Source organism: Olea europaea, chromosome 21, assembly GCF_002742605.1.
Source record: "Olea europaea var. sylvestris chromosome 21, O_europaea_v1, whole genome shotgun sequence".
In the NCBI taxonomy this organism is placed as follows: domain Eukaryota; kingdom Viridiplantae; phylum Streptophyta; class Magnoliopsida; order Lamiales; family Oleaceae; genus Olea; species Olea europaea.
Genome location: NC_036257.1, coordinates 14,221,382 through 14,245,879, shown reverse-complemented (window position 1 = coordinate 14,245,879; position 24,498 = coordinate 14,221,382). Strand labels below are relative to the sequence as shown.

The following is a 24,498-nucleotide window of genomic DNA, read 5'->3' as shown; positions in this document are numbered from 1 at the left end:
TTTTTAATTATGCATTTCTAAAACTCACCTTCCGCGATTTTGCTTCTCAAAAAATTAACAAAATACAATGGGTAAAACTCAATTAATAGAATCCACCACCATTTTTCTATGTTGCGTCATTTTACATGACCTCAATCTATCTGAAAATATTGGTTCAAACTCGTTACTATTGGATAAAAAAGCCACTTCTTTGTATTTATTACGATTCTTTCTTTACGGGCATTATACTTCAAAGAAAGTTAGTTCTTCTTTAAGTGACAAAATGAAAATACTAGCTAATAATAATTTAAAATTGATATTATAGAAAACAAAAATGAGTCTTTGTAAACTTTAAGAACTCACATGATCGAAATGCGAATTTGTACAATGTTTTAAAAGGTATAAATTTCATTTGCAATCATTCAACTTTTATTGAAATTTTAATTACATCAATGAATAAACGTTACTTTTCTTTAGATTCTTTTACTCTTTTAATCAAACATCTAGTATTAAATAATATTTACCGTCTAAATAGACATTTTTCTTTAGTGAGGATACCACACATAATGATAAAACATTGAGAACATGACAATCACACTAATAAAATGTTTAACACCCATAAAAGAATATATACAATTTTAGAAAGCAATGCTCTATGTGCAATCCAATAATAATCCTCATGGTACAACACAATTTTATAAAAAATTTAAATGACCTTATCATTTCACCCAACCAATTAAACATTATCATTTCACTCCACATCACTTCGAATGATCCCCAATTTGTACAAACAGCATTTTCAATTTTAAGACTAAAGAGAATATCTCAATGTCCAATATGGAAGTACCTATGTTTATTAGAATCCAACAATCTTATATACAATCTTATCCAATTTGCACCTTGAACAAAAAGGCATGCCAATCATATATTGCTCAACATCTATATACAATCTTTTACTATGTACAAGCTAGACTCTCAACTTGAGGAACATGTTGATACAACCTTCTTACTCTGACACCATCTCGGGTACAAACGCCTTTCATTTCTTCTCTTCGAGCCCGTTCTGTAAGTCTTGGTTTTGTTCCTTTCCAAGTTCACATGTGAAATGGGACTTCAGACCAATCCAACATTGGTAATAATCATGATCCATGTAGGTAGATTCAAGTGCCCATCGGCAGACTCGAGGAACCAGACATGACTCGAACATGAAGGCAAGAGTATTAGCAATTCTACAAGGCCCTGCTTCATTTCCAAGTGCAATTGTCGTCTGTATAAAATAATTAAGAAAAGGTCTATATATAGAAGTAACAGAAGTACATCATCAAAGAATTTAAACAGTTCGAGTTCATAAAACAACTCGGAAAAGGCATAGTTATGGAAGTAAAAAGACACAAACATACCAAAAAGTGATTGAATTTCTTTTTGAGCTGCAAGCAGGTATATTACCTCGTATGTTTTAGTATCTGGACCATGGGGAGTCATGCAGCTATGAAGGCTTGCGCCTCCTGGAACAAACCCATCAGCTTTTGCCTGAAAAGAGGATTGCATGTTTATAAAATATAATGAAAGGGCAAAAAGGCAGTGAAATATATCTGATTTCTAATGTCACAAGGCCTGAATATGAAATTTTCATTACATAAATTGTACCTCATATCCTCCATAAATTAGACCCATGAATTCACTCATACAGTTGCGATGATAATATGGAGGACGAAATGTATGTTCAGCAACCAACCACCGAGGAGGGAAAATGACAAAATCAAGCAAAGCCACTCCAGGCTTATCAGTGGGTGCCGTCAGCACTGCACCAAAACAGAAAAGTGAACCAAAACAAAATTTCCATGCAAAGCATTTTTTATAGTAGTAAACATGGACAGGGTCATAACAAGTTATCGGATAAAAGAACATAGGGAAGATAAACCATGTATGAGAAACCCACCTGTATTTATTGATGGATCACTATGATCAATCAAGACGGTATTGTATGGGCAGAATTTGCTTAGCTCATACTGAAAACAAAAATGAAATCAGGTTTCATAACATACGAAATATTGACTCGCCATGTTACCTAAATAAATTAGATAAAGAGAGTTCGCTCAACAGTTCCCATTCTTTTCCACAAGGACTAGCATCTAAAAAGTAAAAATGCTCACCTTATAAGGTACATAATTTCCATGCCACGCTACTACATTGAATGGGGAGAAATCTTGTTTTGCAGTAAAGAGTTCACCGCCAAACTTCTGAACAATCACATAACCGGGATGGGAGCTCTGGTCGAACCAGGCCACAGGAACGAGAAAGTCCCTTGGAGAAGCAAGACCATTAGCCCCTATACAAATGAAATACACACCATGGATACAATAAAATTAATTTTTTGGTTTGGTGGCCTGATGAAATATGCTAGAGGAAAATAAAGAACTTGAACTTTTTGATTCACCTATAGGTCCAAGATCAGGGAGTTGAAAATGAGTTCCAAATATTTCAGCAACATAGCCGCGTGATGGTCCATCTGGTAGCTCAACAACAAACCGCACCCCTTGAGGTAAAACTACTACCTCACCAGGAGATACTTGCAATTTTCCGAATTCAGTTGTTATCCACAGCCCTAAATAAGGGCAATAGAGAAATAGGGGTTCCAAATCAGTAAATATAAAGCACAAGACAACCATAAAAACAAAATGGTGTGTATTTAATGATTTGGCTAAATCCCAGATGTAAAGCAAAAAGGGACTTGCCATGAGGTAAACTGGTAGGAATAGGAGAGTAAGAAACGCAATGTAGACAAATGCATGAACAGAGTTAACAGGTTTTTGAAATAGACGAGATATTCTAAAATTATGAAGGAAATCATTAGCTGCCTTCTAAAAATTGCAACATCTAACAAAGCTAAGCAGATTCTATTTATCAAACAACTATCTTCAAGCTCAATAAAAATGGCAAACACAACTAGTGCAAAAAAGGTGAAGTTGCATATATTTGGCACCACTTACTTCCTTCTTGGGGAACAAGCAAAAAGTCACCATCAGCACTGCAGAACGCACAATTGTCCATTGATTTGTTAGCAGCATACCTGCATTTACAAGTTCGATCGTCAGCTTAAAGATTGCATACATACACAATATCATTCACTTTCATACTAACATCAAGAACAATAGCATTAAGAATTTTGACATGTCAATCAAGGAAGCTCCATTAACCAAAAAAGATAGAAATAACTCCAGTTCCAAGAAAGTATTGAAGCTCTAGTATTTTGGTAATAATGCTGAGATACATATTTTTGCTTGACACTTGTTAAAAATAAGAACAAGTTCTTAGCATTAACATGCACATCATAATTTATAATTCATCTCAATCCAGAAATCAAATCTCTTTTTATTGCTTTCTTTAATCCTATCAAGCAGCAACATAGCCCATCATAGCAGGACGCTACAATACAGTGTTTTGCCCCTAGTGGCTCTCAGGAATAGCAGAACTATGTAGGCACTTGGAACGTGCGCAACCATAGAACTTAATCAGCACATTATAAATAATTGTAGAACAAACAAACTGTGGAAATAACCTGCTATGGAATATTAAAGCACAAAATCCCCAAGGGGTAGATCTTTGTGAAGTTGGAGCAAGTCTAGTTGACTCGTAACCAGGGTGACCAGAATAGAATAAATGAAGTCTAAAATCAAAAAATCATTAACTGATAACATTAGATGGATATGGATGGACATACGGCACAATGGTTTGAGCTAATAGCTTTCTATGCAAGGTTGGCTGCTAAGACATAAACCAGTCCCATGCTTATAGGACTTCCTTTGGCCACAAGGCCATAACAGAGCTTGATTGAAGACTATCATCTGTGCCCATAACAAAATAATGGAAATACACAACAACTATGTGATGCAATAGGGAAAAAAATCTTAGTCTATGGAATAGTTGATTAATGGAACATAAAGTTGATAAATTTAAAATAAAAGTTGACCTCTATACACCTAATAACCTCAAATTTGTTTTAATACGATTGCACGAAATCGCAAAACAGTAAAGTAAAACCAGGAATACCAATTACATGTGAATTGCAAAACCATGCCGAAGATACGAGCTGCCAGCGCCACAAAGAGTGTATAATCCGTCAATGAAATCAATCGGCGCTTTAGGAACTTCCACCGGTTTCCACCGTAGCTGAGTTGGAGTTGCAGAACTATTTGATTCATTAAATTCACTCACAAGCTTCCCGTGACTGGGGACCCTAGGCTTAAATGGCTCATGAGTAACTGATGGCTTAACCCGATATAACCAACTGCCAAAACAAAAATTTCTCAGAATAGATCACATTCAAAATCATCAAAAATTTAAACAGATAGATTCTTCAAAGCATTAACCTGCGCTGGTTGAGTTTGCGAGGGGAAGTGAAGGAGGTGCCGGAGATCTGCTCCGCGTAGAGGCCGTAAGGACAGACGAGAGGACTGTTCTGATTGAGAGGGAGAGCTCCGGCGATAGCCTCCGACGAGAAATGGTTCCCGAAGCCCGATTGATACTTCAAGTCCGCCGGAAACTCGGGGCTCCGAGATGCGTTTTCACTATCCATAATCGATTAGTATTTAACTTCAAAATTTGAGAAGCTAGTGATTCGAGTGATTAATATGAACAGAATCAAATTCAGTGGATTGGAACCCAGAAAGAGACTCTAGTAACGGAAAGTGAGTTCGGTGGATCAGGTGGAATCGTGGCTTGTTGGACCGGCACTCTCTAAGAAGACCGTGTTTGCTAAGCTATAGATAATGTTGACTAATTAATTGATTTTAAAAATTAACTTAGGTGCATTTGATTGTCAATATTTTTCATGAAAAATGTGTTTTTTTCACTAAATTGTCTACTTTTGTGCTGTTTGACTAACTTTTTTCCATATAAAACATTTTTCTATTTTTGATCACGCGACAATATTTATTTAGGGAGAGTGGCATTTTATTTTCTAGGGAATTCTCTTTCTCTTATTTATTCACTCTCTTTCATTTATTCACCAATAAAAATTGGATAAGTCCTATTGACCTCGTTTTAAGTTAGAGTCACGCAGACAACAGATGTCAATTTCACTCGCGTACACGTGAGCTAATTCCAACACTCTACAACAAACCGACGGTCACGAACCCTTTAAAGGACAAGGTGTGGGAGTAGCTCTTCAACATGAGAGGATAAAGTTCGAAATCCAGTAAAACGTTTTTAGGATGATCATACCATAATTACCAATTGAAGCAAATGAATGTTATGTAAACTCGGTTGCATTTGCAAGAGAGTAAAATGATATGTAGTGTTTTTGTATTTAAAGTTGCATTAGTCCTACAGGAGTTATATGGAAAAGTATTTATAGTGGTACAAATTGAATAGCGATCCTTGGATAGGAGTACATGCGATCTCATCTCTTTAATTCACATATCTAATCATAGGCATCACTTTTAATTTGCTAGCCTACTATGCATTTATTAACTGTACAGAGCCGCACACTTCATTTGATAAGATTTGACACTTAAAACTCTATGATAAACGTCTCATCAGTCATTCGAAAAAAATACTCGTGAAAAACAGATCTCTTGGAAGAATATGATATAATAAGGTGCTTCGAAGGCTTAAGCTTCAGCATAGGGCCTCGGACTTGCCCATCTGGTCTATGGTCTTCGGACTTCATGATGCTAAGTCTCGGTTGAAGCGTTGACTGCATTGCATTCTTCATCGGCGCTTCGACATAGGGGCCTCAGACTTGCCCACCTGGTCAATGGTTTTCGAACTTCATGATGTTGAGTCTCGGTTGAAGCGTTGACTTCATTGCATTTCTCATTGGCTTCGAGACCTCGACCACTATGCAATGTACTTCGAGTTGAGTAGGCTAAGGGCTACAATGGATCACAATGTAGAGCCACGTGTAACGAGAGGTAATAAGTATATTTTTTTTATGGTGAAAATTAAAATAATCAAACACATTTAATTGATAATTTTCATGCAAATTAATTATAGACAACCAAATTATCTAGAATTTATTTTCTTTCTATACTTGCAATAAAATGCACCCTTATTTTTAATGTATCGATAACTTTCTTAGCTCGCTTAGAGCACTTGTTTAGTAAGCAAGAGGTCTTCAGTTCGACTCTCAACGAAAGCATACTATACTTCTTAAAAAGGCAATTTGATTTAAAATAATTATTTCTCCTATTTTTATTTAAAATTATGGATAATTGCAATATCGGTCCTCACCTTTTACCTTTTCACATACCTGACCTTAACCTTCAACTAAAATCAATTAATTGGATCAACTAAAGGTCAAAGTCAATTAATTGGATCAACTAAAGGTCAAACTTTTACTTTGTTTGATTGATAATTTTCTCTATCTTTTATTTTTATGATGTGATTATATTTTCCTTAACAGTTAGAAAATAGTTTCTATGGATAAGTAGGATTTTATCTTCCGAATTCAAAGTTTTCTAACAGTCTCTACTAAGCACTCGCGTACCCTCTCTCTCTAACCCACGTACAAAATCCTTGTCCTGTTTCATCTACTCCAACAACAAACCAGAAAGAAGGGAGAAGAAACCAATTACTCACACAGCTAAACCAGGAAGAAGGAAGAGGAAACCGAAGACCTAAACGAATCACCGCTTCCAAATCCGCCGTATTCACTGCAAAAGTTCGACAACGAGGCTTTGATCGCATTCATTCAGGTTCATTTTACCGCCGTATCCTCTGAGATTGTTATTGTGTGCTAGAATAGGCGATGTCTATGTTTTTTCATCTTGATTTGCTTATATTCAGTTTGTAAAATTCTCTTAATTCTTGGGTCTGATATTGAATACACATATTTGTATCTACATACTGTAGACTTGGGCTTTTTCTAGAATTTGTTTTTCCGAGATATAGATCTCTGATCTCATTTCGTTCACCTTCTAATTGTTCATGATTCAGATGTTTGTTTAGTAGGTCAAACCTTCATTCACATTGGGTTTTTCGTTTACTATTTTTCCAACATAGTTCGAATTCTTGGGGATTTCAGTTTTTTTTTTTTTTTTTAGTTCTCGGGGTCTGCTTTTTCTTCATTTTTACCCTTCTGCAGTTTAATCTACTTTTCCTTGTATATTCTGTTGAGGAATATGCTCAAGACTTGATTTTGGAGAGAAATGCTTTTAAAATTTGAAGCTTTCTGGGTTTATAATTGTGATATTTGAGCTAAATTTATGTTATTTTAGCCCTTATTGTACATTGTCAAAGAAGATACAAGATTGGATTTCTTAAGCCCTTCCACTTTAGCAGGGTACTTCTCTCAATGGGGGTAACATTTAACATTGTTTTCTACATGATTATAATTTTGCTGCATTTGTCTACTCTATTACTAAATGTTTGATACCTAATATTAGATGACATGGGAGAGTCATCTGATCAAAATCTCAACTTATTTTTCTTTTTAGATTATACCTCATATTTACACCTTAAAAACTTAAGTGCAGAATTATATTCGAAACTTCTAACATTATGAGCCTGTTTGGGAGTGATTTTGATAATTGATTTTTTGATCGTTAGGAAAAAAGTGGGGTCCACCTATGGGAGAAGAAGTCATATATGATGGCTATAATAATGAAATAACGGTCAAAAAATTAATTTTTTGGGCCAAAAAATCACTCCCAAACAGGCTGTATGTTTGTGTTTCTTAGATTTAGCTTAATACAAGGGTGCCTTACACCGAAACAAAGATCAGTATCATAACATGACTACAACAAGGAATCAACGTCGACGCCAACGACAATAATTAGGTTTATTTTGGACGATGGTCATGCAAGCGATTGTGATAAATAGCCCTTGTTTGAGCCACATTATTTCCATAATAATGTATTGATCGAAAATGCGTGGTTAAAAAATAAAAAAGTTTTGGATGTGCGTGTAATATTATTTTATTGAAGAATGTGTGGTTGAAATAATATCAAATCATTGTTTAAGAATTTATTTTTTTTTTGGAAAGAATGTGGGTCAAATAGGGTCATAATGATATTAGGCGTCGTGAACAACATCTCCCTAGAGCTCTTCATATAAATTCGGATTCTAAACGAGAAATGACGCTTACACAAATGTTTGGTACGAGTGATACGACATGTCATGATCTGCTTAGGATGAATATAGGTTCGTTTCAAAGATTACGTGCTCGTTAACTTATGGATTGGATGATAGTAAATATGTCCAAATTGAGGAACAAGTGGCTATTTTTTAAATACTCCTGGAGGATCAAGCTAGGCTCGTTGCCCTATCGAGTATTGCCGAATCGTCTAAAAAAATTGCTAATGCTATGGAGATTGAAGTGACATTGGATATGCTAAACCATATCAATTGGCAATTGGTTCTTGAAAAATTACAATGCATTAACATAGACAAGCATGACATAATGCAACTCATGAAAGTATTACAATACAGTGTTTTGCCCCTAGTGGCTCTCAGGAATAGCAGAACTATGTAGGCACTTGGAACGTGCGCAACCATAGAACTTAATCAGCACATTATAAATAATTGTAGAACAAACAAACTGTGGAAATAACCTGCTATGGAATATTAAAGCACAAAATCCCCAAGGGGTAGATCTTTGTGAAGTTGGAGCAAGTCTAGTTGACTCGTAACCAGGGTGACCAGAATAGAATAAATGAAGTCTAAAATCAAAAAATCATTAACTGATAACATTAGATGGATATGGATGGACATACGGCACAATGGTTTGAGCTAATAGCTTTCTACGCAAGGTTGGCTGCTAAGACATAAACCAGTCCCATGCTTATAGGACTTCCTTTGGCCACAAGGCCATAACAGAACTTGATTGAAGACTATCATCTGTGCCCATAACAAAATAATGGAAATACACAACAACTATGTGATGCAATAGGGAAAAAAATCTTAGTCTATGGAATAGTTGATTAATGGAACATAAAGTTGATAAATTTAAAATAAAAGTTGACCTCTATACACCTAATAACCTCAAATTTGTTTTAATACGATTGCACGAAATCGCAAAACAGTAAAGTAAAACCAGGAATACCAATTACATGTGAATTGCAAAACCATGCCGAAGATACGAGCTGCCAGCGCCACAAAGAGTGTATAATCCGTCAATGAAATCAATCGGCGCTTTAGGAACTTCCACCGGTTTCCACCGTAGCTGAGTTGGAGTTGCAGAACTATTTGATTCATTAAATTCACTCACAAGCTTCCCGTGACTGGGGACCCTAGGCTTAAATGGCTCATGAGTAACTGATGGCTTAACCCGATATAACCAACTGCCAAAACAAAAATTTCTCAGAATAGATCACATTCAAAATCATCAAAAATTTAAACAGATAGATTCTTCAAAGCATTAACCTGCGCTGGTTGAGTTTGCGAGGGGAAGTGAAGGAGGTGCCGGAGATCTGCTCCGCGTAGAGGCCGTAAGGACAGACGAGAGGACTGTTCTGATTGAGAGGGAGAGCTCCGGCGATAGCCTCCGACGAGAAATGGTTCCCGAAGCCCGATTGATACTTCAAGTCCGCCGGAAACTCGGGGCTCCGAGATGCGTTTTCACTATCCATAATCGATTAGTATTTAACTTCAAAATTTGAGAAGCTAGTGATTCGAGTGATTAATATGAACAGAATCAAATTCAGTGGATTGGAACCCAGAAAGAGACTCTAGTAACGGAAAGTGAGTTCGGTGGATCATGTGGAATCGTGGCTTGTTGGACCGGCACTCTCTAAGAAGACCGTGTTTGCTAAGCTATAGATAATGTTGACTAATTAATTGATTTTAAAAATTAACTTAGGTGCATTTGATTGTCAATATTTTTCATGAAAAATGTGTTTTTTTCACTAAATTGTCTACTTTTGTGCTGTTTGACTAACTTTTTTCCATATAAAACATTTTTCTACTTTTGATCACGCGACATTATTTATTTAGGGAGAGTGGCATTTTATTTTCTAGGGAATTCTCTTTCTCTTATTTATCCACTCTTTTTCATTTATTCACCAATAAAAATTGGATAAGTCCTATTGACCTCGTTTTAAGTTAGAGTCACGCAGACAACAGATGTCAATTTCACTCGCGTACACGTGAGCTAATTCCAACACTCTACAACAAACCGACGGTCACGAACCCTTTAAAGGACAAGGTGTGGGAGTAGCTCTTCAACATGAGAGGATAAAGTTCGAAATCCAGTAAAACGTTTTTAGGATGATCATACCATAATTACCAATTGAAGCAAATGAATGTTATGTAAACTCGGTTGCATTTGCAAGAGAGTAAAATGATATGTAGTGTTTTTGTATTTAAAGTTGCATTAGTCCTACAGGAGTTATATGGAAAAGTATTTATAGTGGTACAAATTGAATAGCGATCCTTGGATAGGAGTACACGCGATCTCATCTCTTTAATTCACATATCTAATCATAGGCATCACTTTTAATTTGCTAGCCTACTATGCATTTATTAACTGTACAGAGCCGCACACTTCATTTGATAAGATTTGACACTTAAACTCTATGATAAACGTCTCATCAGTCATTCGAAAAAAATACTCGTGAAAAACAGATCTCTTGGAAGAATATGATATAATAAGGTGCTTCGAAGGCTTAAGCTTCAGCATAGGGCCTCGGACTTGCCCATCTGGTCTATGGTCTTCGGACTTCATGATGCTAAGTCTCGGTTGAAGCGTTGACTGCATTGCATTCTTCATCTGCGCTTCGACATAGGGGCCTCAGACTTGCCCACCTGGTCAATGGTTTTCGAACTTCATGATGTTGAGTCTCAGTTGAAGTGTTGACTTCATTGCATTTCTCATTGGCTTCGAGACCTCGACCACTATGCAATGTACTTCGAGTTGAGTAGGCTAAGGGCTACAATGGATCACCATGTAGAGCCACGTGTAACGAGAGGTAAAAAGTATAATTTTTTTATGGTGAAAATTAAAATAATCAAACACATTTAATTGATAATTTTCATGCAAATTAATTATAGACAACCAAATTATCTAGAATTTATTTTCTTTCTATATTTGCAATAAAATGCACCCTTATTTTTAATGTATCGATAACTTTCTTAGCTCGCTTAGAGCACTTGTTTAGTAAGCAAGAGGTCTTCAGTTCGACTCTCAACGAAAGCATACTATACTTCTTAAAAAGGCAATTTGATTTAAAATAATTATTTCTCCTATTTTTATTTAAAATTATGGATAATTGCAATATCGGTCCTCACCTTTTACCTTTTCACATACCTTACCTTAACCTTCAACTAAAGTCAATTAATTGGATCAACTAAATGTCAAAGTCAATTAATTGGATCAACTAAAGGTCAAACTTTTACTTTGTTTGATTGATAATTTTCTCTATCTTTTATTTTTATGATGTGATTATATTTTCCTTAACAGTTAGAAAATAGTTTCTATGGATAAGTAGGATTTTATCTTCCGAATTCAAAGTTTTCTAAAAGTCTCTACTAAGCACTCGCGTACCCTCTCTCTCTAACCCACGTACAAAATCCTTGTCCTCTTTCATCTACTCCAACAACAAACCAGAAAGAACGGAGAAGAAACCAATTACTCACACAGCTAAACCAGGAAGAAGGAAGAGGAAACCGAAGACCTAAACGAATCACCGCTTCCAAATCCGCCGTATTCACTGCAAAAGTTCGACAACGAGGCTTTGATCGCATTCATTCAGGTTCATTTTACCGCCGTATCCTCTGTGATTGTTATTGTGTGCTAGAATAGGCGATGTCTATGTTTTTTCATCTTGATTTGCTTATATTCAGTTTGTAAAATTCTCTTAATTCTTGGGTCTGATATTGAATACACATATTTGTATCTACATACTGTAGACTTGGGCTTTTTCTAGAATTTGTTTTTCCGAGATATAGATCTCTGATCTCATTTCGTTCACCTTCTAATTGTTCATGATTCAGATGTTTGTTTAGTAGGTCAAACCTTCATTCACATTGGGTTTTTCGTTTACTATTTTTCCAACATAGTTCGAATTCTTGGGGATTTCAGTTTTTTTTTTTTTTTTTTAGTTCTCGGGGTCTGCTTTTTCTTCATTTTTACCCTTCTGCAGTTTAATCTACTTTTCCTTGTATATTCTGTTGAGGAATATGCTCAAGACTTGATTTTGGAGAGAAATGCTTTTAAAATTTGAAGCTTTCTGGGTTTATAATTGTGATATTTGAGCTAAATTTATGTTATTTTAGCCCTTATTGTACATTGTCAAAGAAGATACAAGATTGGATTTCTTAAGCCCTTCCACTTTAGCAGGGTACTTCTCTCAATGGGGGTAACATTTAACATTGTTTTCTACATGATTATAATTTTGCTGCATTTGTCTACTCTATTACTAAATGTTTGATACCTAATATTAGATGACATGGGAGAGTCATCCGATCAAAATCTCAACTTATTTTTCTTTTTAGATTATACCTCATATTTACACCTTAAAAACTTAAGTGCAGAATTATATTCGAAACTTCTAACATTATGAGCCTGTTTGGGAGTGATTTTGATAATTGATTTTTTGATCGTTAGGAAAAAAGTGGGGTCCACCTATGGGAGAAGAAGTCAAATATGATGGCTATAATAATGAAATAACGGTCAAAAAAATTAATTTTTTGGGCCAAAAAATCACTCCCAAACAGGTTGTATGTTTGTGTTTCTTAGATTTAGCTTAATACAAGGGTGCCTTAAACCGAAACAAAGATCAGTATCATAACATGACTACAACAAGGAATTAACGTCGACGCCAACGACAATAATTAGGTTTATTTTGGACGATGGTCATGCAAGCGATTGTGATAAATAGCCCTTGTTTGAGCCACATTATTTCCATAATAATGTATTGATCGAAAATGCGTGGTTAAAAAATAAAAAAGTTTTGGATGTGCGTGTAATATTATTTTATTGAAGAATGTGTGGTTGAAATAATATCAAATCATTGTTTAAGAATTTATTTTTTTTTTTGGAAAGAATGTGGGTCAAATAGGGTCATAATGATATTAGGCGTCGTGAACAACATCTCCCTAGAGCTCTTCATATAAATTCGGATTCTAAACGAGAAATGACGCTTACACAAATGTTTGGTACGAGTGATACGACATGTCATGATCTGCTTAGGATGAATATAGGTTCGTTTCAAAGATTATGTGCTCGTTAACTTATGGATTGGATGATAGTAAATATGTCCAAATTGAGGAACAAGTGGCTATTTTTTAAATACTCCTGGAGGATCAAGCTAGGCTCGTTGCCCTATCGAGTATTGCCGAATCGTCTAAAAAAATTGCTAATGCTATGGAGATTGAAGTGACATTGGATATGCTAAACCATATCAATTGGCAATTGGTTCTTGAAAAATTACAATGCATTAACATAGACAAGCATGACATAATGCAACTCATGAAAGTATTTTGATCGGATGAGAGTTTTAGCTAGAGTATTTATGGGCTTGATTGATTAACAATTCATACGTGATTTAGTATTTGAGAATATTGGTCGTGATCCGCCTCCACTACTTTAAGATGATTTGCTTGGATAATTTGACAAACATATGTAGAAGTATGATATCTATGTCGATTTCAATTGTTCTTACAATAGAGATTTTTTTTGGTTATTTTTTATTCATGTTATACATTGGACAAAATCTGATCATTATTTATTGAATTGATTATTTGATTATCTTATAATTACTTTTGATTGGAATTAAGAATAATTAATTCATGTATATGAGTAGAAATCTGAATTGGTGAGACCTTTTTCCTTATTTGTTATAAATTTTATTATTTTCTGTCACCTTATCGTCGAAATATGACTTCTTTAAAGATCATAATCATGGTGTGCATGCAATATCAACTAAATTATGAAGATTCCATTGTTTAGTGTTTCTATGAATTGATTGCCAATTTCCATGGAAAAAGTGGTTGTCAAACAACTAAAGTTGGAAAAAATGATCATTTCCATGGAAAATAATGGATATCAAACACCAAAAGATGAAAATTGCAACATTTTCCAAGTGGAAAATGAAGTCAATCAAACACATAATTAATAAGTTCCTCAGAAATAATTTATAAGCAATTGAATTACCTAGAAAATATTTTCTTTCCATGCAAGTTCCATGATTGCAATCAAACGCACTCCTAGGGTTTTTATGTATTCTATCTGGCAGCTGCAAAGGAATTGTTCAGTTAATGGGTAGCTTCACCTTGCTTGTCTGAATATGGTAGAAGAATCGGTAATTGAACCTGAAAGTCAAGTTGAAGAAGTCAAGTTACCAAAGAAATCCAAACGAAAAGCTCCAAGAAATCCCCATGGAAACAATGAGGACGTGGTGAAATACTCCACGAAGGTGAGGGAAACAAAGGGAATCATATTGGCTAACAATAAACCTAGCTATTGCCTGAAGCGAGGGATTGGAAGCTTGCAACACAGGGGTAAAAGCTTGCGCTCCATCCATAGGAAAAAGCTGTGGCGGGTGTTGAAAAAGCTCCTCCAGTGACACAGTTGGGTGGAGGAGAACGGCGTGCTTAGTGTGCTGCTCAAAGGAACTGGTCGTGACCAGTCTCTATCACGAAATCGCACCAAGTATTTGGTATTAAATTTAGCTCCTCATTGTCTTCCAATATTAATTTTGTTATCATGTTTAGCTTCCTTTTTTCATCGTAATCTGTAATATGGGCTTTTGTAAGTTAAGTTTGATGTAAGTATGTAACTACTATTGAGCAAATTTACAAAGACATAGTAACCGAACAGATAACCTTTACATATCTTAATCACGGAGATTAATATGCTAAATACCTTTGTTTAATCAATTATAACAACTGTCATGGCCCTTTAGTTTTAGTCAAGAAAGTTGAAAAAATTATAAACATGTCATTGCAAAGTTTCCACAGAGATAACGATGGCCTCTAGTAAGTTTAAAATTCCAGTCTTGCATATAAGGTGGTAAAACTTTAACAAACCATAATTTGAGAAACTACATTTTACACGATTTCACTTAAAAAAGTGCTGAAAATCTATCAGAACACTATTAAAGGGGCTTCTAAAATGCATTCTAGCAAAAACTTCACAAGAAACCTCCATGGATATTACGTGCTCCTTTTAGTGTAAAAGAGAATTCAAGGATGGACAATAGTTGAAGAAGTGCACTTTACATAGGAAGAGAGCCTCAGTCAAAGATCCGAGTCAGATATGAATGAACTCTTTCTGGGTACCAATAGTATGTGTTTTTTGATTGAATACACATATTTGCAGGCTGCACTGGAGCTTCTCAACTTTATAAAAGGTGAAACTATCAACCCAAGAAGAATCCAAAATCTCTATGAACTGTGGATGAAAAAGACTGGCCATCTGAAAAATTGGCCAACAAAGGTACACTATGGAAGAATTGTTTCTTGAACAATTACAAAAGTGTATTCTTCCACGGAATATTTGATAATAGATATCCTCGTCTACTCGTGAAATACTGAGATTTAGATTTTTTAAACATAGTGTCTTCTGTTGCTCTCTTCTATGTATATTTTCAATATAACAAAATGATTTTTACGAAAGGAGGAAGAGATATTTCTACCTTGGTATATAAGTTGATGCAATCACTAGTTATGTTTGAGTCTTCATTTATGTGAATTGTAATTTGCAATTTACTCAGTTTAATGCAATACTGTAGAATTTTTTCTACCTTTGTAGATAAGGTGATGCAATCCTAAGTTGTGTTTGAGTCTAGAACAAGTCAATTACGGAAGGATTCTTATTTCATTTTTGTGAATTCTAATTTTCATACTCAGCTCAATGTAATACTGAAATTGTGGGTGTTGAGCAGGATAGGTTTGCTGTCCAATTGGAATTTATTATTTTCTGTCTCTTGCATGGAAGGACTGAAGATGCACATCAGGCTTCTCTATGGTACGTACTTAATTTCTTATACATTTGATTTTAGTTTTACTAGTTTTATTCAACGCCATCCTTGATAAGAAGTAATTTAATGCATTATTCATTAATTAGTATCCATTTAGAAGTGTTGGATAGTGCACTTATGACTCTAATAACCACTGAGATGAATTCAAGATAGCTCTAATCTATTCTAGGATTTGATGTCGGTTTAGAGTACCATTAATGAACTATTTATCAGTCTTATGCAGGAGCGTGGTTTTGATAGTGACCCAATCTCAAATTTGGTTGTTGGCTTGGCATTTTTCCAGCTCTGGTATTCTGGTCTCCCAAAAGAGTTACAGTTGACAGAGTTGGACTCATCTAGTAACTCCAAGCAATCAAAAGTGCCAAACGGAAATTGCATGTCCATTGATAATTTCGAGGGGCATGATGCTCTTGAAGCTGGGGGAGCCAAATTCTCTTTACAGTGTGATTCAAACACCTCTATCACCAATGAAAAAAAATTGTTGGAAGATGATGTTATCTGCCCTGAAGAATCCATGGACATTGATGATAATGAAGTGAAAGACTCTCCTCACTGCAGTTTCCAGCCACAAGATCTCTACATGAATTCTGCCGAGAAAAGTGGAGATGAAGAATATTCCTTCTCTAATCATAGTGCCAATATGCCTCATGCATCTATTTTCTACACATGTGGTCAGTTTCATAATCTATGCCTTTCCTGTCTTGCTCTTGAATTCCTCGTAGTTGTAAACCTGTTGGTACAAAGATTTATTTTTAGTTTTGTATGAAGGTCCATAAATTCAGTGCTTTACTAATATATTCCTGTCTATAATGTTATTTTAAGGTAATTGGTGGGAGTTTACATTGGATAAGGACCTCAAAAAATGTGTACTATGTAATTATACCCGAAAAGTTTGGGCTCTAGTTTACATCGTTGTCTCATTTCTATTTCCTGTTCAATCTAGAAGTTATTATACAAGCTTTTTAGTCAACCACATCTTGAATTTGTTTGTCTTGTTAGCAAAATAAATTGTTCATTCATGCATCTTGAATTTGTCTGTCTTGTCAGGTCGGCAAACTAAACAGTATCAGTTTGTTTTTAATTTAATCCGTACTATATCAATCTCTTCATCAAGAGCAGCATCTGGCTTAAGTGATAACACCCAATATTTCAGACTTCATGTTTCCAATTCATGCTACAGGTTATGATCATACCATCATTTATTCTGCTAGCTGTTATCTGCGATGTGTATATTTTTTATATACTTCATTATTAAGGTGTATCTTTTTGTTATCCTTATTCAAATTAGGTTCATGAAGATATTGATAAGCAAATATTTGTTAATTTCATTGAAAATGCAGGTCTACCTCCATGGTTACTGCCTTTGCATTTGCCCGACTCTCATGAAAATTTGGAGGAGACCTTGTACAAGCACAGGCAATTGCACAGTGTTCACTATAAGAATGCATTGAAGCATTTACGCATTGCTCTTTACTCGACACCGCCCATAATGGAGGCCTTTCATCCTTTAATCCTGGTACGGCAGTTTTAATGTGTGGTGTGTTATTGTCTATCATACTTGTCAAATGATTTATTTATTTCTTGAAAATGAGTAGAATTCTGATTTGCTTTCTGAAAAACTATCTAAGAATTTAAAAGTCACCCACCAGTCCTTACACAGCTAATATCCTTGTACATCAACTTTTGAAGAATATTTAAATAAATACATGTGGTCACTATATAACAATTTAAGTTTTAGATGAGATGGTTAACATGATATCTTGATTAGTCAAAAATCTAGTTCAAATTTCTCCGCACCCGTTTATTAAAAATTGTGCTCATGACAGGCGTTTGATATGGAAAAAATGAACCTAGCATATACATGAAGTGGCGTGTTGAAGAGAAGATTTAACTTTACATGCATCCCTTTTTAACGTCTTAAGCTTTTAGATTAAATGATTAACAATAATAGTTATAAACAAAGCCTTTTTCCTGATATAAATTTGAGATTATTTGTGCATGTACAAGGTTATACCATTTCTGAAGCTATTGGACTTTTACATAATGTTTTTTAAAGCAACAGAGTTTTCTGTTCATATAAAAAGTTATGGGGCTACATAAGTAGAAATATGGATAGATTTTAATGAGAAAATATAGAAAACAAAGGAAGTGGTGACAGTTGCAGTTGATCAGTTGTATTAGTCATAATAAATAGCTGCATAGCGCTTACATGTATTGGTTACGTACTAGTTTCCCAATTCAAGCACAATTTTCTTCTTTGTAAATAGAGCAGGATTTTCATTTGTTTAAAATTAAACCTCTGAGTTTCCATTATTTGTTTTGTTGGCAGATGCTGCTTCTTGGAGATCTGGTCAACGAAGCCTTTGATGAACTTGAAAAATTATTTCAAATTTCAGATACAGCTCTCCAGTTAAGGTAATAGCTTCTTTTTCAAAATATCAATTGTGGCTACTGAGGATGCTAAACTAACTGCAGTGACTGAACTATTCAACAGTGGGCATTCAAATAATAATTTGACACAGTTTGAGATATGAATAAGGTAGTCAAACAGATGCTACAGTTAAAGCTAAGCAATTATTTAGTAAGATTGTAGTACTGGTGCTAACATAACCAGGATATCTGTAAGAAGGGATGTTATGGTAGTAACAGTTCCTTAAATTCCAGGTGTGGGAATCATCAAGTACAACTAATTATTCATCAGAAATCCATGTGAATATCACTTGTTGTGAGGATCTTTTTGAGGGAGTGGATTAAATGACAATTTCCATGAAGTTCTCTTCAAACTCGTCGATAAATAGAAGTTATCAACTATGCATGCAATATTTTTTTGCTTAAAATGTTCTCATTATATCTGTTGGATCATCTCTTAAACAAGACATCGAATTGGAAATTTCAGTTCCAGCACAAATCGATGGTTGTGATTTTTAGATTCGTCCTCTTTGTTGGCTATCCTTTGGAATATTTCTCGAAACCTTTTTGAATTGTCAAAAATGGTTGTCTATCTTGGTTTTCCCAGTTTAGCTGATTTGGACAGAGAGTGGTATTTTGATTGTTGAAGAAAGAGAGCAAAGAGATTCAGAGTTATGGAGTATTTCCTTTTCTCTAATTATTTTTAGTTGGAATGATGCATTTTGTTCTTGATCGTCTTTATGCTAGCAGATTTCTTATCCTCTCGGTGGCTGTAATTAATAAATTCGTTTCTCTATAAAAAAATTAAGCTCGTGATTGGTCTCCCATTAAAATTATAATTCATTTTTCTCTCTCTTCTTGTCAATCACACATTTTCCAATAAAATAATATTACACGTAATGTCAATACTTTTTCTTCATTACTGTTCCAACTATTAAAATTTCAAACAATGGGGGCCAAACGTGGGCTATGTATATGTGCATGTACTTAAGTGTAATTATAACATATCGATTTCATTTGTTGCAGATTGAAAGCTGCTCTCGTGGAGCATTTTGATGGTGTCGACTATGTGAAACTCTCTACATGCTTTGAGGACATCATGAGGAAGGATCCAACATGCAACGACTCATTGGTTAGACTTGTTGTCATGCAGCAACATGGTATGATATTAATTTCTACTTGTATTTTTCTTAAGGCCTTATGGAGATTGTGTCGTTATCCAGACAACTTTTTAATAAGATTAGTGTTGAATAGTTTAGGTATTCTACGTTATGTCATGTTATTTACCATGAAATTCTGTTACTTGTTCATTGCTAAAGAATTTTTGAGGAATCTGTATTTCGATTTAGTTGTCTTCTGCTTTATATTACTATATTTGTTATTGGAATGAGAAAACTGGTGACCCACGTTTCTGAAACTAACCTTTAGGTAAAACCATGTTGTTTGTATACTTAATGGCAGGGTATTATGACACTGAAAAACTGACGGAAATGATAGCATTACACTTGGATGCTATATATGCAAAATGTGATGTGTGGAAGGAGTTAGCATCTTGCTTCTTGAACCTTTGTCAGTGTGCAGAAGATAGAATGTCTGCATGTTATAATGGCAANGATGTGTGGAAGGAGTTAGCATCTTGCTTCTTGAACCTTTGTCAGTGTGCAGAAGATAGAATGTCTGCATGTTATAATGGCAAGGATGGGCGAAATCAAATTCACCTGGATCACACTAACCAGATTCCAGAAATTTTTACCAACCGTGAATCCAGGAAAACTTGGAGGCTCCATTGCAGATGGTGGCTTAATCGCCATTTCAGTCATAGCATCCTTGTCTCTGATATTGCTTCTGGTAATCAAGTTTTCTTACTGTTAGTTTCTATTCTATAGCTCAATGCTCGACTTTTTATGGATTGTTATGGTGATGATGAGCAGGTGATTTGGAGCTTTTAACTTACAAAGCAGCAGCAGCTTCCCATCTTTACGGACTGGAATTTAAGTTTGTTGTAAAGGCTATCGAGTGTTCGGAGAAGGAAAATAATGTGGAACTTTCGTCTTTCTTACAGAGGCATATACTGAATTCTGTTGGTTTTTATTATAATGCGGAAATAAATAATTAATTCTCTTTTTTGCAGTTAATGAATATAACAAAGTTTGCTCTCTAATTTCCTTTGGTTAAGAGCACTTAAGGCACGTGCCGTTTGGCAAGTTTTTATTTTGCTTCTTATAGAAGAGTTTTTTAAAGTTTTCTCTACAAGCTCTTCATATAAAGAACTTTTAGAAAGAATTATGTTGGTTGTACAGAAGGCAGTGTCTAGAAGCCGATTTGGATGGAAATGATTGTATGAAAAAATTGACTGGCTTGATAGAGTGCAATGTGATATTATGCGTATCTATATGTCAATCTTGATGTACATGTAGCAATTAGCAAGATTTCTTTTAGAGATTTATTCAAATATGTTCAGAAGTTACTTTTTTGTTTAGAAGCAATGTCTTTAAGTTTTTTCAAATGGGTCTTTAAGTCATCATTCTTGGTTTGTTAATATAAAACTAATTAAATATTCTATTTGTAAATTCATGGTGACGTGTAATACTTCAATTGGATGGATTGTAAAATCGAACCGTTACTTTCCGTTTGTTGAATTAACAATTTAGGAGCTCAACTAAATTTTGTTGAATAATGCTATTTATGTCTACTATTTAGTGCATTTTCAAAATTTTCTATTTTTAAGGGGTATATTCTATTATTTGGAGAGTATATATAAATTTAGAGAGTTAAAAAATTTGAAGTATTATAACAAGCTCTTTATATTTAAAACTTAATTTAGTACTATTAAATATTTATTAATTTTTTCTATTTTTTATTTTAACTAGCCTTTTTTTTTAGATTGCTTTATTATTTTTCTACATAAAAAATTGAAACACTTCGAATGCATTTAATTAGCGCGAAAGTAGTTGCCTGTTTGCTTGCAACGTAAATAATCACTCTTTCTCCTTTTCTTTGTTGGGAAGTGAGTTCATTTTGTGGATTTCATCAAGCAAGCAAGCTAGCGAGTTAGGAAAATGGACAATTGAAGACAGTGGTTATTTTTATTTTATTTTATTTTATTTTTTTAACGAGGTGTTCCAACTTGCGCTAGACTATATCCTCGTCCCTGAACCTTCGACCCCTTAGCTGCTCAGGGAGGTAAATCGCAGGATGTGCCCTTATTGGTTCCCAGGTTCCCACATGACTTTTACTCCTTCCCCAAATGGAACTTCCTCCATGGTTATTACATCACCAAACTACTCCAACCCTTCCTCTGGTTATTACATCACTTGGCTGCTCCAACCAGGAATCGAACTCCCCACGCTTAGTTCCATAGCCCCCCAATGTGATTGTTCCGCCAATTTGGATGTGTCCTGGGGGGCAAGATAGTGGCTATTGAATATACTCTTGTTGGTGAGTGAATAAGTGTTTGTATCAATTGTGAGCCTATTCTTCTTTAATCAGTGAATTATAGTTAATACCGGGTATATAAGTAGTGACTTTAAGTTCAGAGGTTAAATATATAAAGTGAGCTCCCTAAATTAAAATGTTAATCTAAAGAGTTTTTTGAATTTTGATTTTAAGGGTTGATTCTTTAAAATAAAGACCATCCCATATTTAAAAAGTCACTTGAAGATACTTTTACTTTTAAAACTACTTTTTGGAAATAGTGTGTAATATTTAAAATTTAGATTTTAATCTAAATCAAAGTTAAAAATTAATTTTATTTACATATTTTAATCTCCATCTAATAAGGGCTATATTTTTTAATTTTAATTTTTTTTTTTGAAGTAAACGTTTTTTAATCAAATAATTATAATGAGTTATTAGAAAATAATTGCATGTCCATTATCACGACAAGATTTTGAAATGTATGATGATAAAGCAAATAAGATTCTTATTAGTACAATTTCAAAATAAATAACTATTTATAAGTAAAGTTGAAAATAAGTTATGAATTTTCAAGTTATCATTAAAATACATAATTTGTTAATGCTTAGCCAAACATGTCTCTCATTTCACGTGACGACTCCATAGGAAATTGCCAACCCATGCTGGCATTACTTGCAGTATATATCTTTTGGTTTTAGAAAAATATTACAAACCATTTTTAAACATATTGGTATAAAAAAGTACGTCAAAAAAAATCATCCAAATCGAATGGTTCACCCTCAAATATAACATTGTATATACTACCGAGTAAATAACAAACTGTTTTTATGTTAAAATCCATGTACACAACTAGAAAAGAAACCAACCCACACTATAAGAACATATTTACAAAGTGTATAAACTGCTTAAATTATAAATAGATAAAAATGAATGATATATAAGTGAGTAATGCATGTGGATCTCACGAAATGCTCGACAGAGAATGTCTAAATAGATAGTAAAAGGTATTCACACTATAGACATCTGATAATTTATTGGCGGAATAATAGTATAAAGTAATTTTCATCCACTTTGATGAATGTTACTTTCTCACAATTTGTTATTCACTTTGAAATAAAAAGGTTGAACCCCAATCTTGAGGATTTCCACCACCTCGTTCCTGAAACATCGTGGGGGAGGTAAATTGCGGGATGTGCCCCAACAGGTCAGGAAACAAGAGCTTGCCCGTACACTGGTACCCACAAAGAGTCCAATTTCATATTTCAGGAATCGAACCCTCACACTGCGACTGCTAGTAAGTTTGAGACTATCTAACTCTTGTCTTTTACACCACTGAGTTATGCCCCGTGGAGCTTATTCACTTTGAAATAACAAGTATTGAAACTGGAGAGAGATTATTTTTGGATGATTATACCACCGTTCACTCATCACTTGCAAAGTGCGTGACCTTTTAATGTTTATTTGGACGTTTATTTTGAAATAAATTAAATTCTAAATAATAATTATATTTGAATTTACGTATTTAACTTTTATCAATCTCATTTTTATCATTAATCTTCAATTAGTTAATATATTTTTCTCCGATAACAATTTTTGTATTATATTAATTTTAAAATAAAAGGACATACATTTTTTCAAACCTATTAATTTTACTCTTTTAAAAATATGAGGACAAACAAATTTTTTTACATCCTCTTAATGGATTTCTTTTAACGAAGACGTCATCAGGAGAATAATATGTTAACTAATGAAAGTTTGGGAATAATAATATGATTAAATAATTTTAACATAATTGTGAAAATGAACAAAAGTTGATGACGTTCATTGCAATTATCCTATTGAGGCAACGACAATGAAACGACGGAGTAACAGAGGCACTCGGATTTGACTGACAAAGGAAACGACGTCGTAACACAATTCAATTTTCAGATAATGACCGCCACTAGAAGGAATGCATCCTTGAATTATACATCGTGGAGCAGAACTTGTACAACAATCTGGCAATAGAAAAATTTGCTCTACAATAGAACGAATCCCCTCTATAAATAAGTTCATCCCCGCTTCATCCCAAATCCCACGCGCAAACGATATTTGGTCGAAATCTTGTGGAACAGCTACAGGAATTGTAAGTTAAAGCTTATCCTCCCATTTTCTTACCCTTATTTTTTTTCCCTTTTTTGCACAATATTTTATAGGGTTTTCGGTATAAACTTCACTTTTTCCTGTATTTCTATGAATACGTATGCATTGATCATATTGATATCGTTCCAATTTGCTTTCTAGAGTTTCCTAGTTTTGAAGATTTCTGTTATCGATTAATCGATGCGTGTAATTCCAATTCTTGTGGCTATATAATTTTTCTACGCTAATCTTGGATAATAATATGCAATCTATGTTGATTCTATCTAAAAACATACTGATTTTGACAAAGAATTCATATTTCTTCGAACATTTTAATCCAAGTCAGGATGCTTTTAATTTTGTTGGAACTAGACTATTTGGTGTTTGTTTCAAAGAAATTGAAGGTGTTTTCACTTTTTTTTTTCATTTCTTTTCTCTTAATTTATTTTACTAGAATTTGTTTGTTCCGGGGTTTTGTTTATAGTAGTCAAGTCTTGCCCATTGGTTTTGAGTTGAATGTTGTGTGTTGAACTTAAAAGGCACCAGCTTACTTCTGTCGATTCCATAAACATTAATTGCTGTTTAGTTTATTACATTACCATCTAGGTGAATAGGCCTTCAATTTGGGTTTGAATTTTACTTTCAAATT

General features: G+C 34.3%; 2 protein-coding genes and 1 pseudogene across 3 annotated transcripts; 1 reads left to right on the top strand and 2 right to left on the bottom strand.

The window, feature by feature from the left end:
* Positions 1-705: 705 nt before the first annotated feature.
* LOC111370812 (homogentisate 1,2-dioxygenase-like) lies at positions 706-4,732 on the bottom strand. Of its 2 annotated transcripts, none has more exons than XM_022992688.1 (9): positions 4,350-4,732; positions 4,037-4,267; positions 2,970-3,049; positions 2,417-2,584; positions 2,133-2,308; positions 1,919-1,988; positions 1,627-1,781; positions 1,426-1,509; positions 706-1,218 (listed from the first exon to the last, which is right to left on the bottom strand). In XM_022992688.1, exons 1-9 carry the CDS (start codon positions 4,553-4,555, stop codon positions 1,093-1,095), a joined length of 1,296 nt encoding a protein of 431 aa, XP_022848456.1. In that variant the 5' UTR covers positions 4,556-4,732; the 3' UTR covers positions 706-1,092. The 2 variants fall into 2 exon arrangements, with proteins under 2 accessions (XP_022848456.1, XP_022848455.1); XM_022992687.1 differs by having other exon boundaries at positions 706-1,246; positions 4,350-4,731.
* A 4,092-nt stretch (positions 4,733-8,824) lies between these two features.
* On the bottom strand, positions 8,825-9,712 carry LOC111370811 (homogentisate 1,2-dioxygenase-like). The gene is made up of 2 exons (XM_022992686.1): positions 9,346-9,712; positions 8,825-9,263 (listed from the first exon to the last, which is right to left on the bottom strand). The coding sequence occupies exons 1-2, from the start codon at positions 9,549-9,551 to the stop codon at positions 9,029-9,031; spliced, it is 441 nt and encodes a 146-aa protein (XP_022848454.1). The 5' UTR covers positions 9,552-9,712; the 3' UTR covers positions 8,825-9,028.
* Positions 9,713-11,422: 1,710 nt separating this feature from the next.
* Positions 11,423-20,784, top strand: LOC111370810 (annotated as a pseudogene).
* The last annotated feature ends 3,714 nt before the right edge of the window (positions 20,785-24,498 follow it).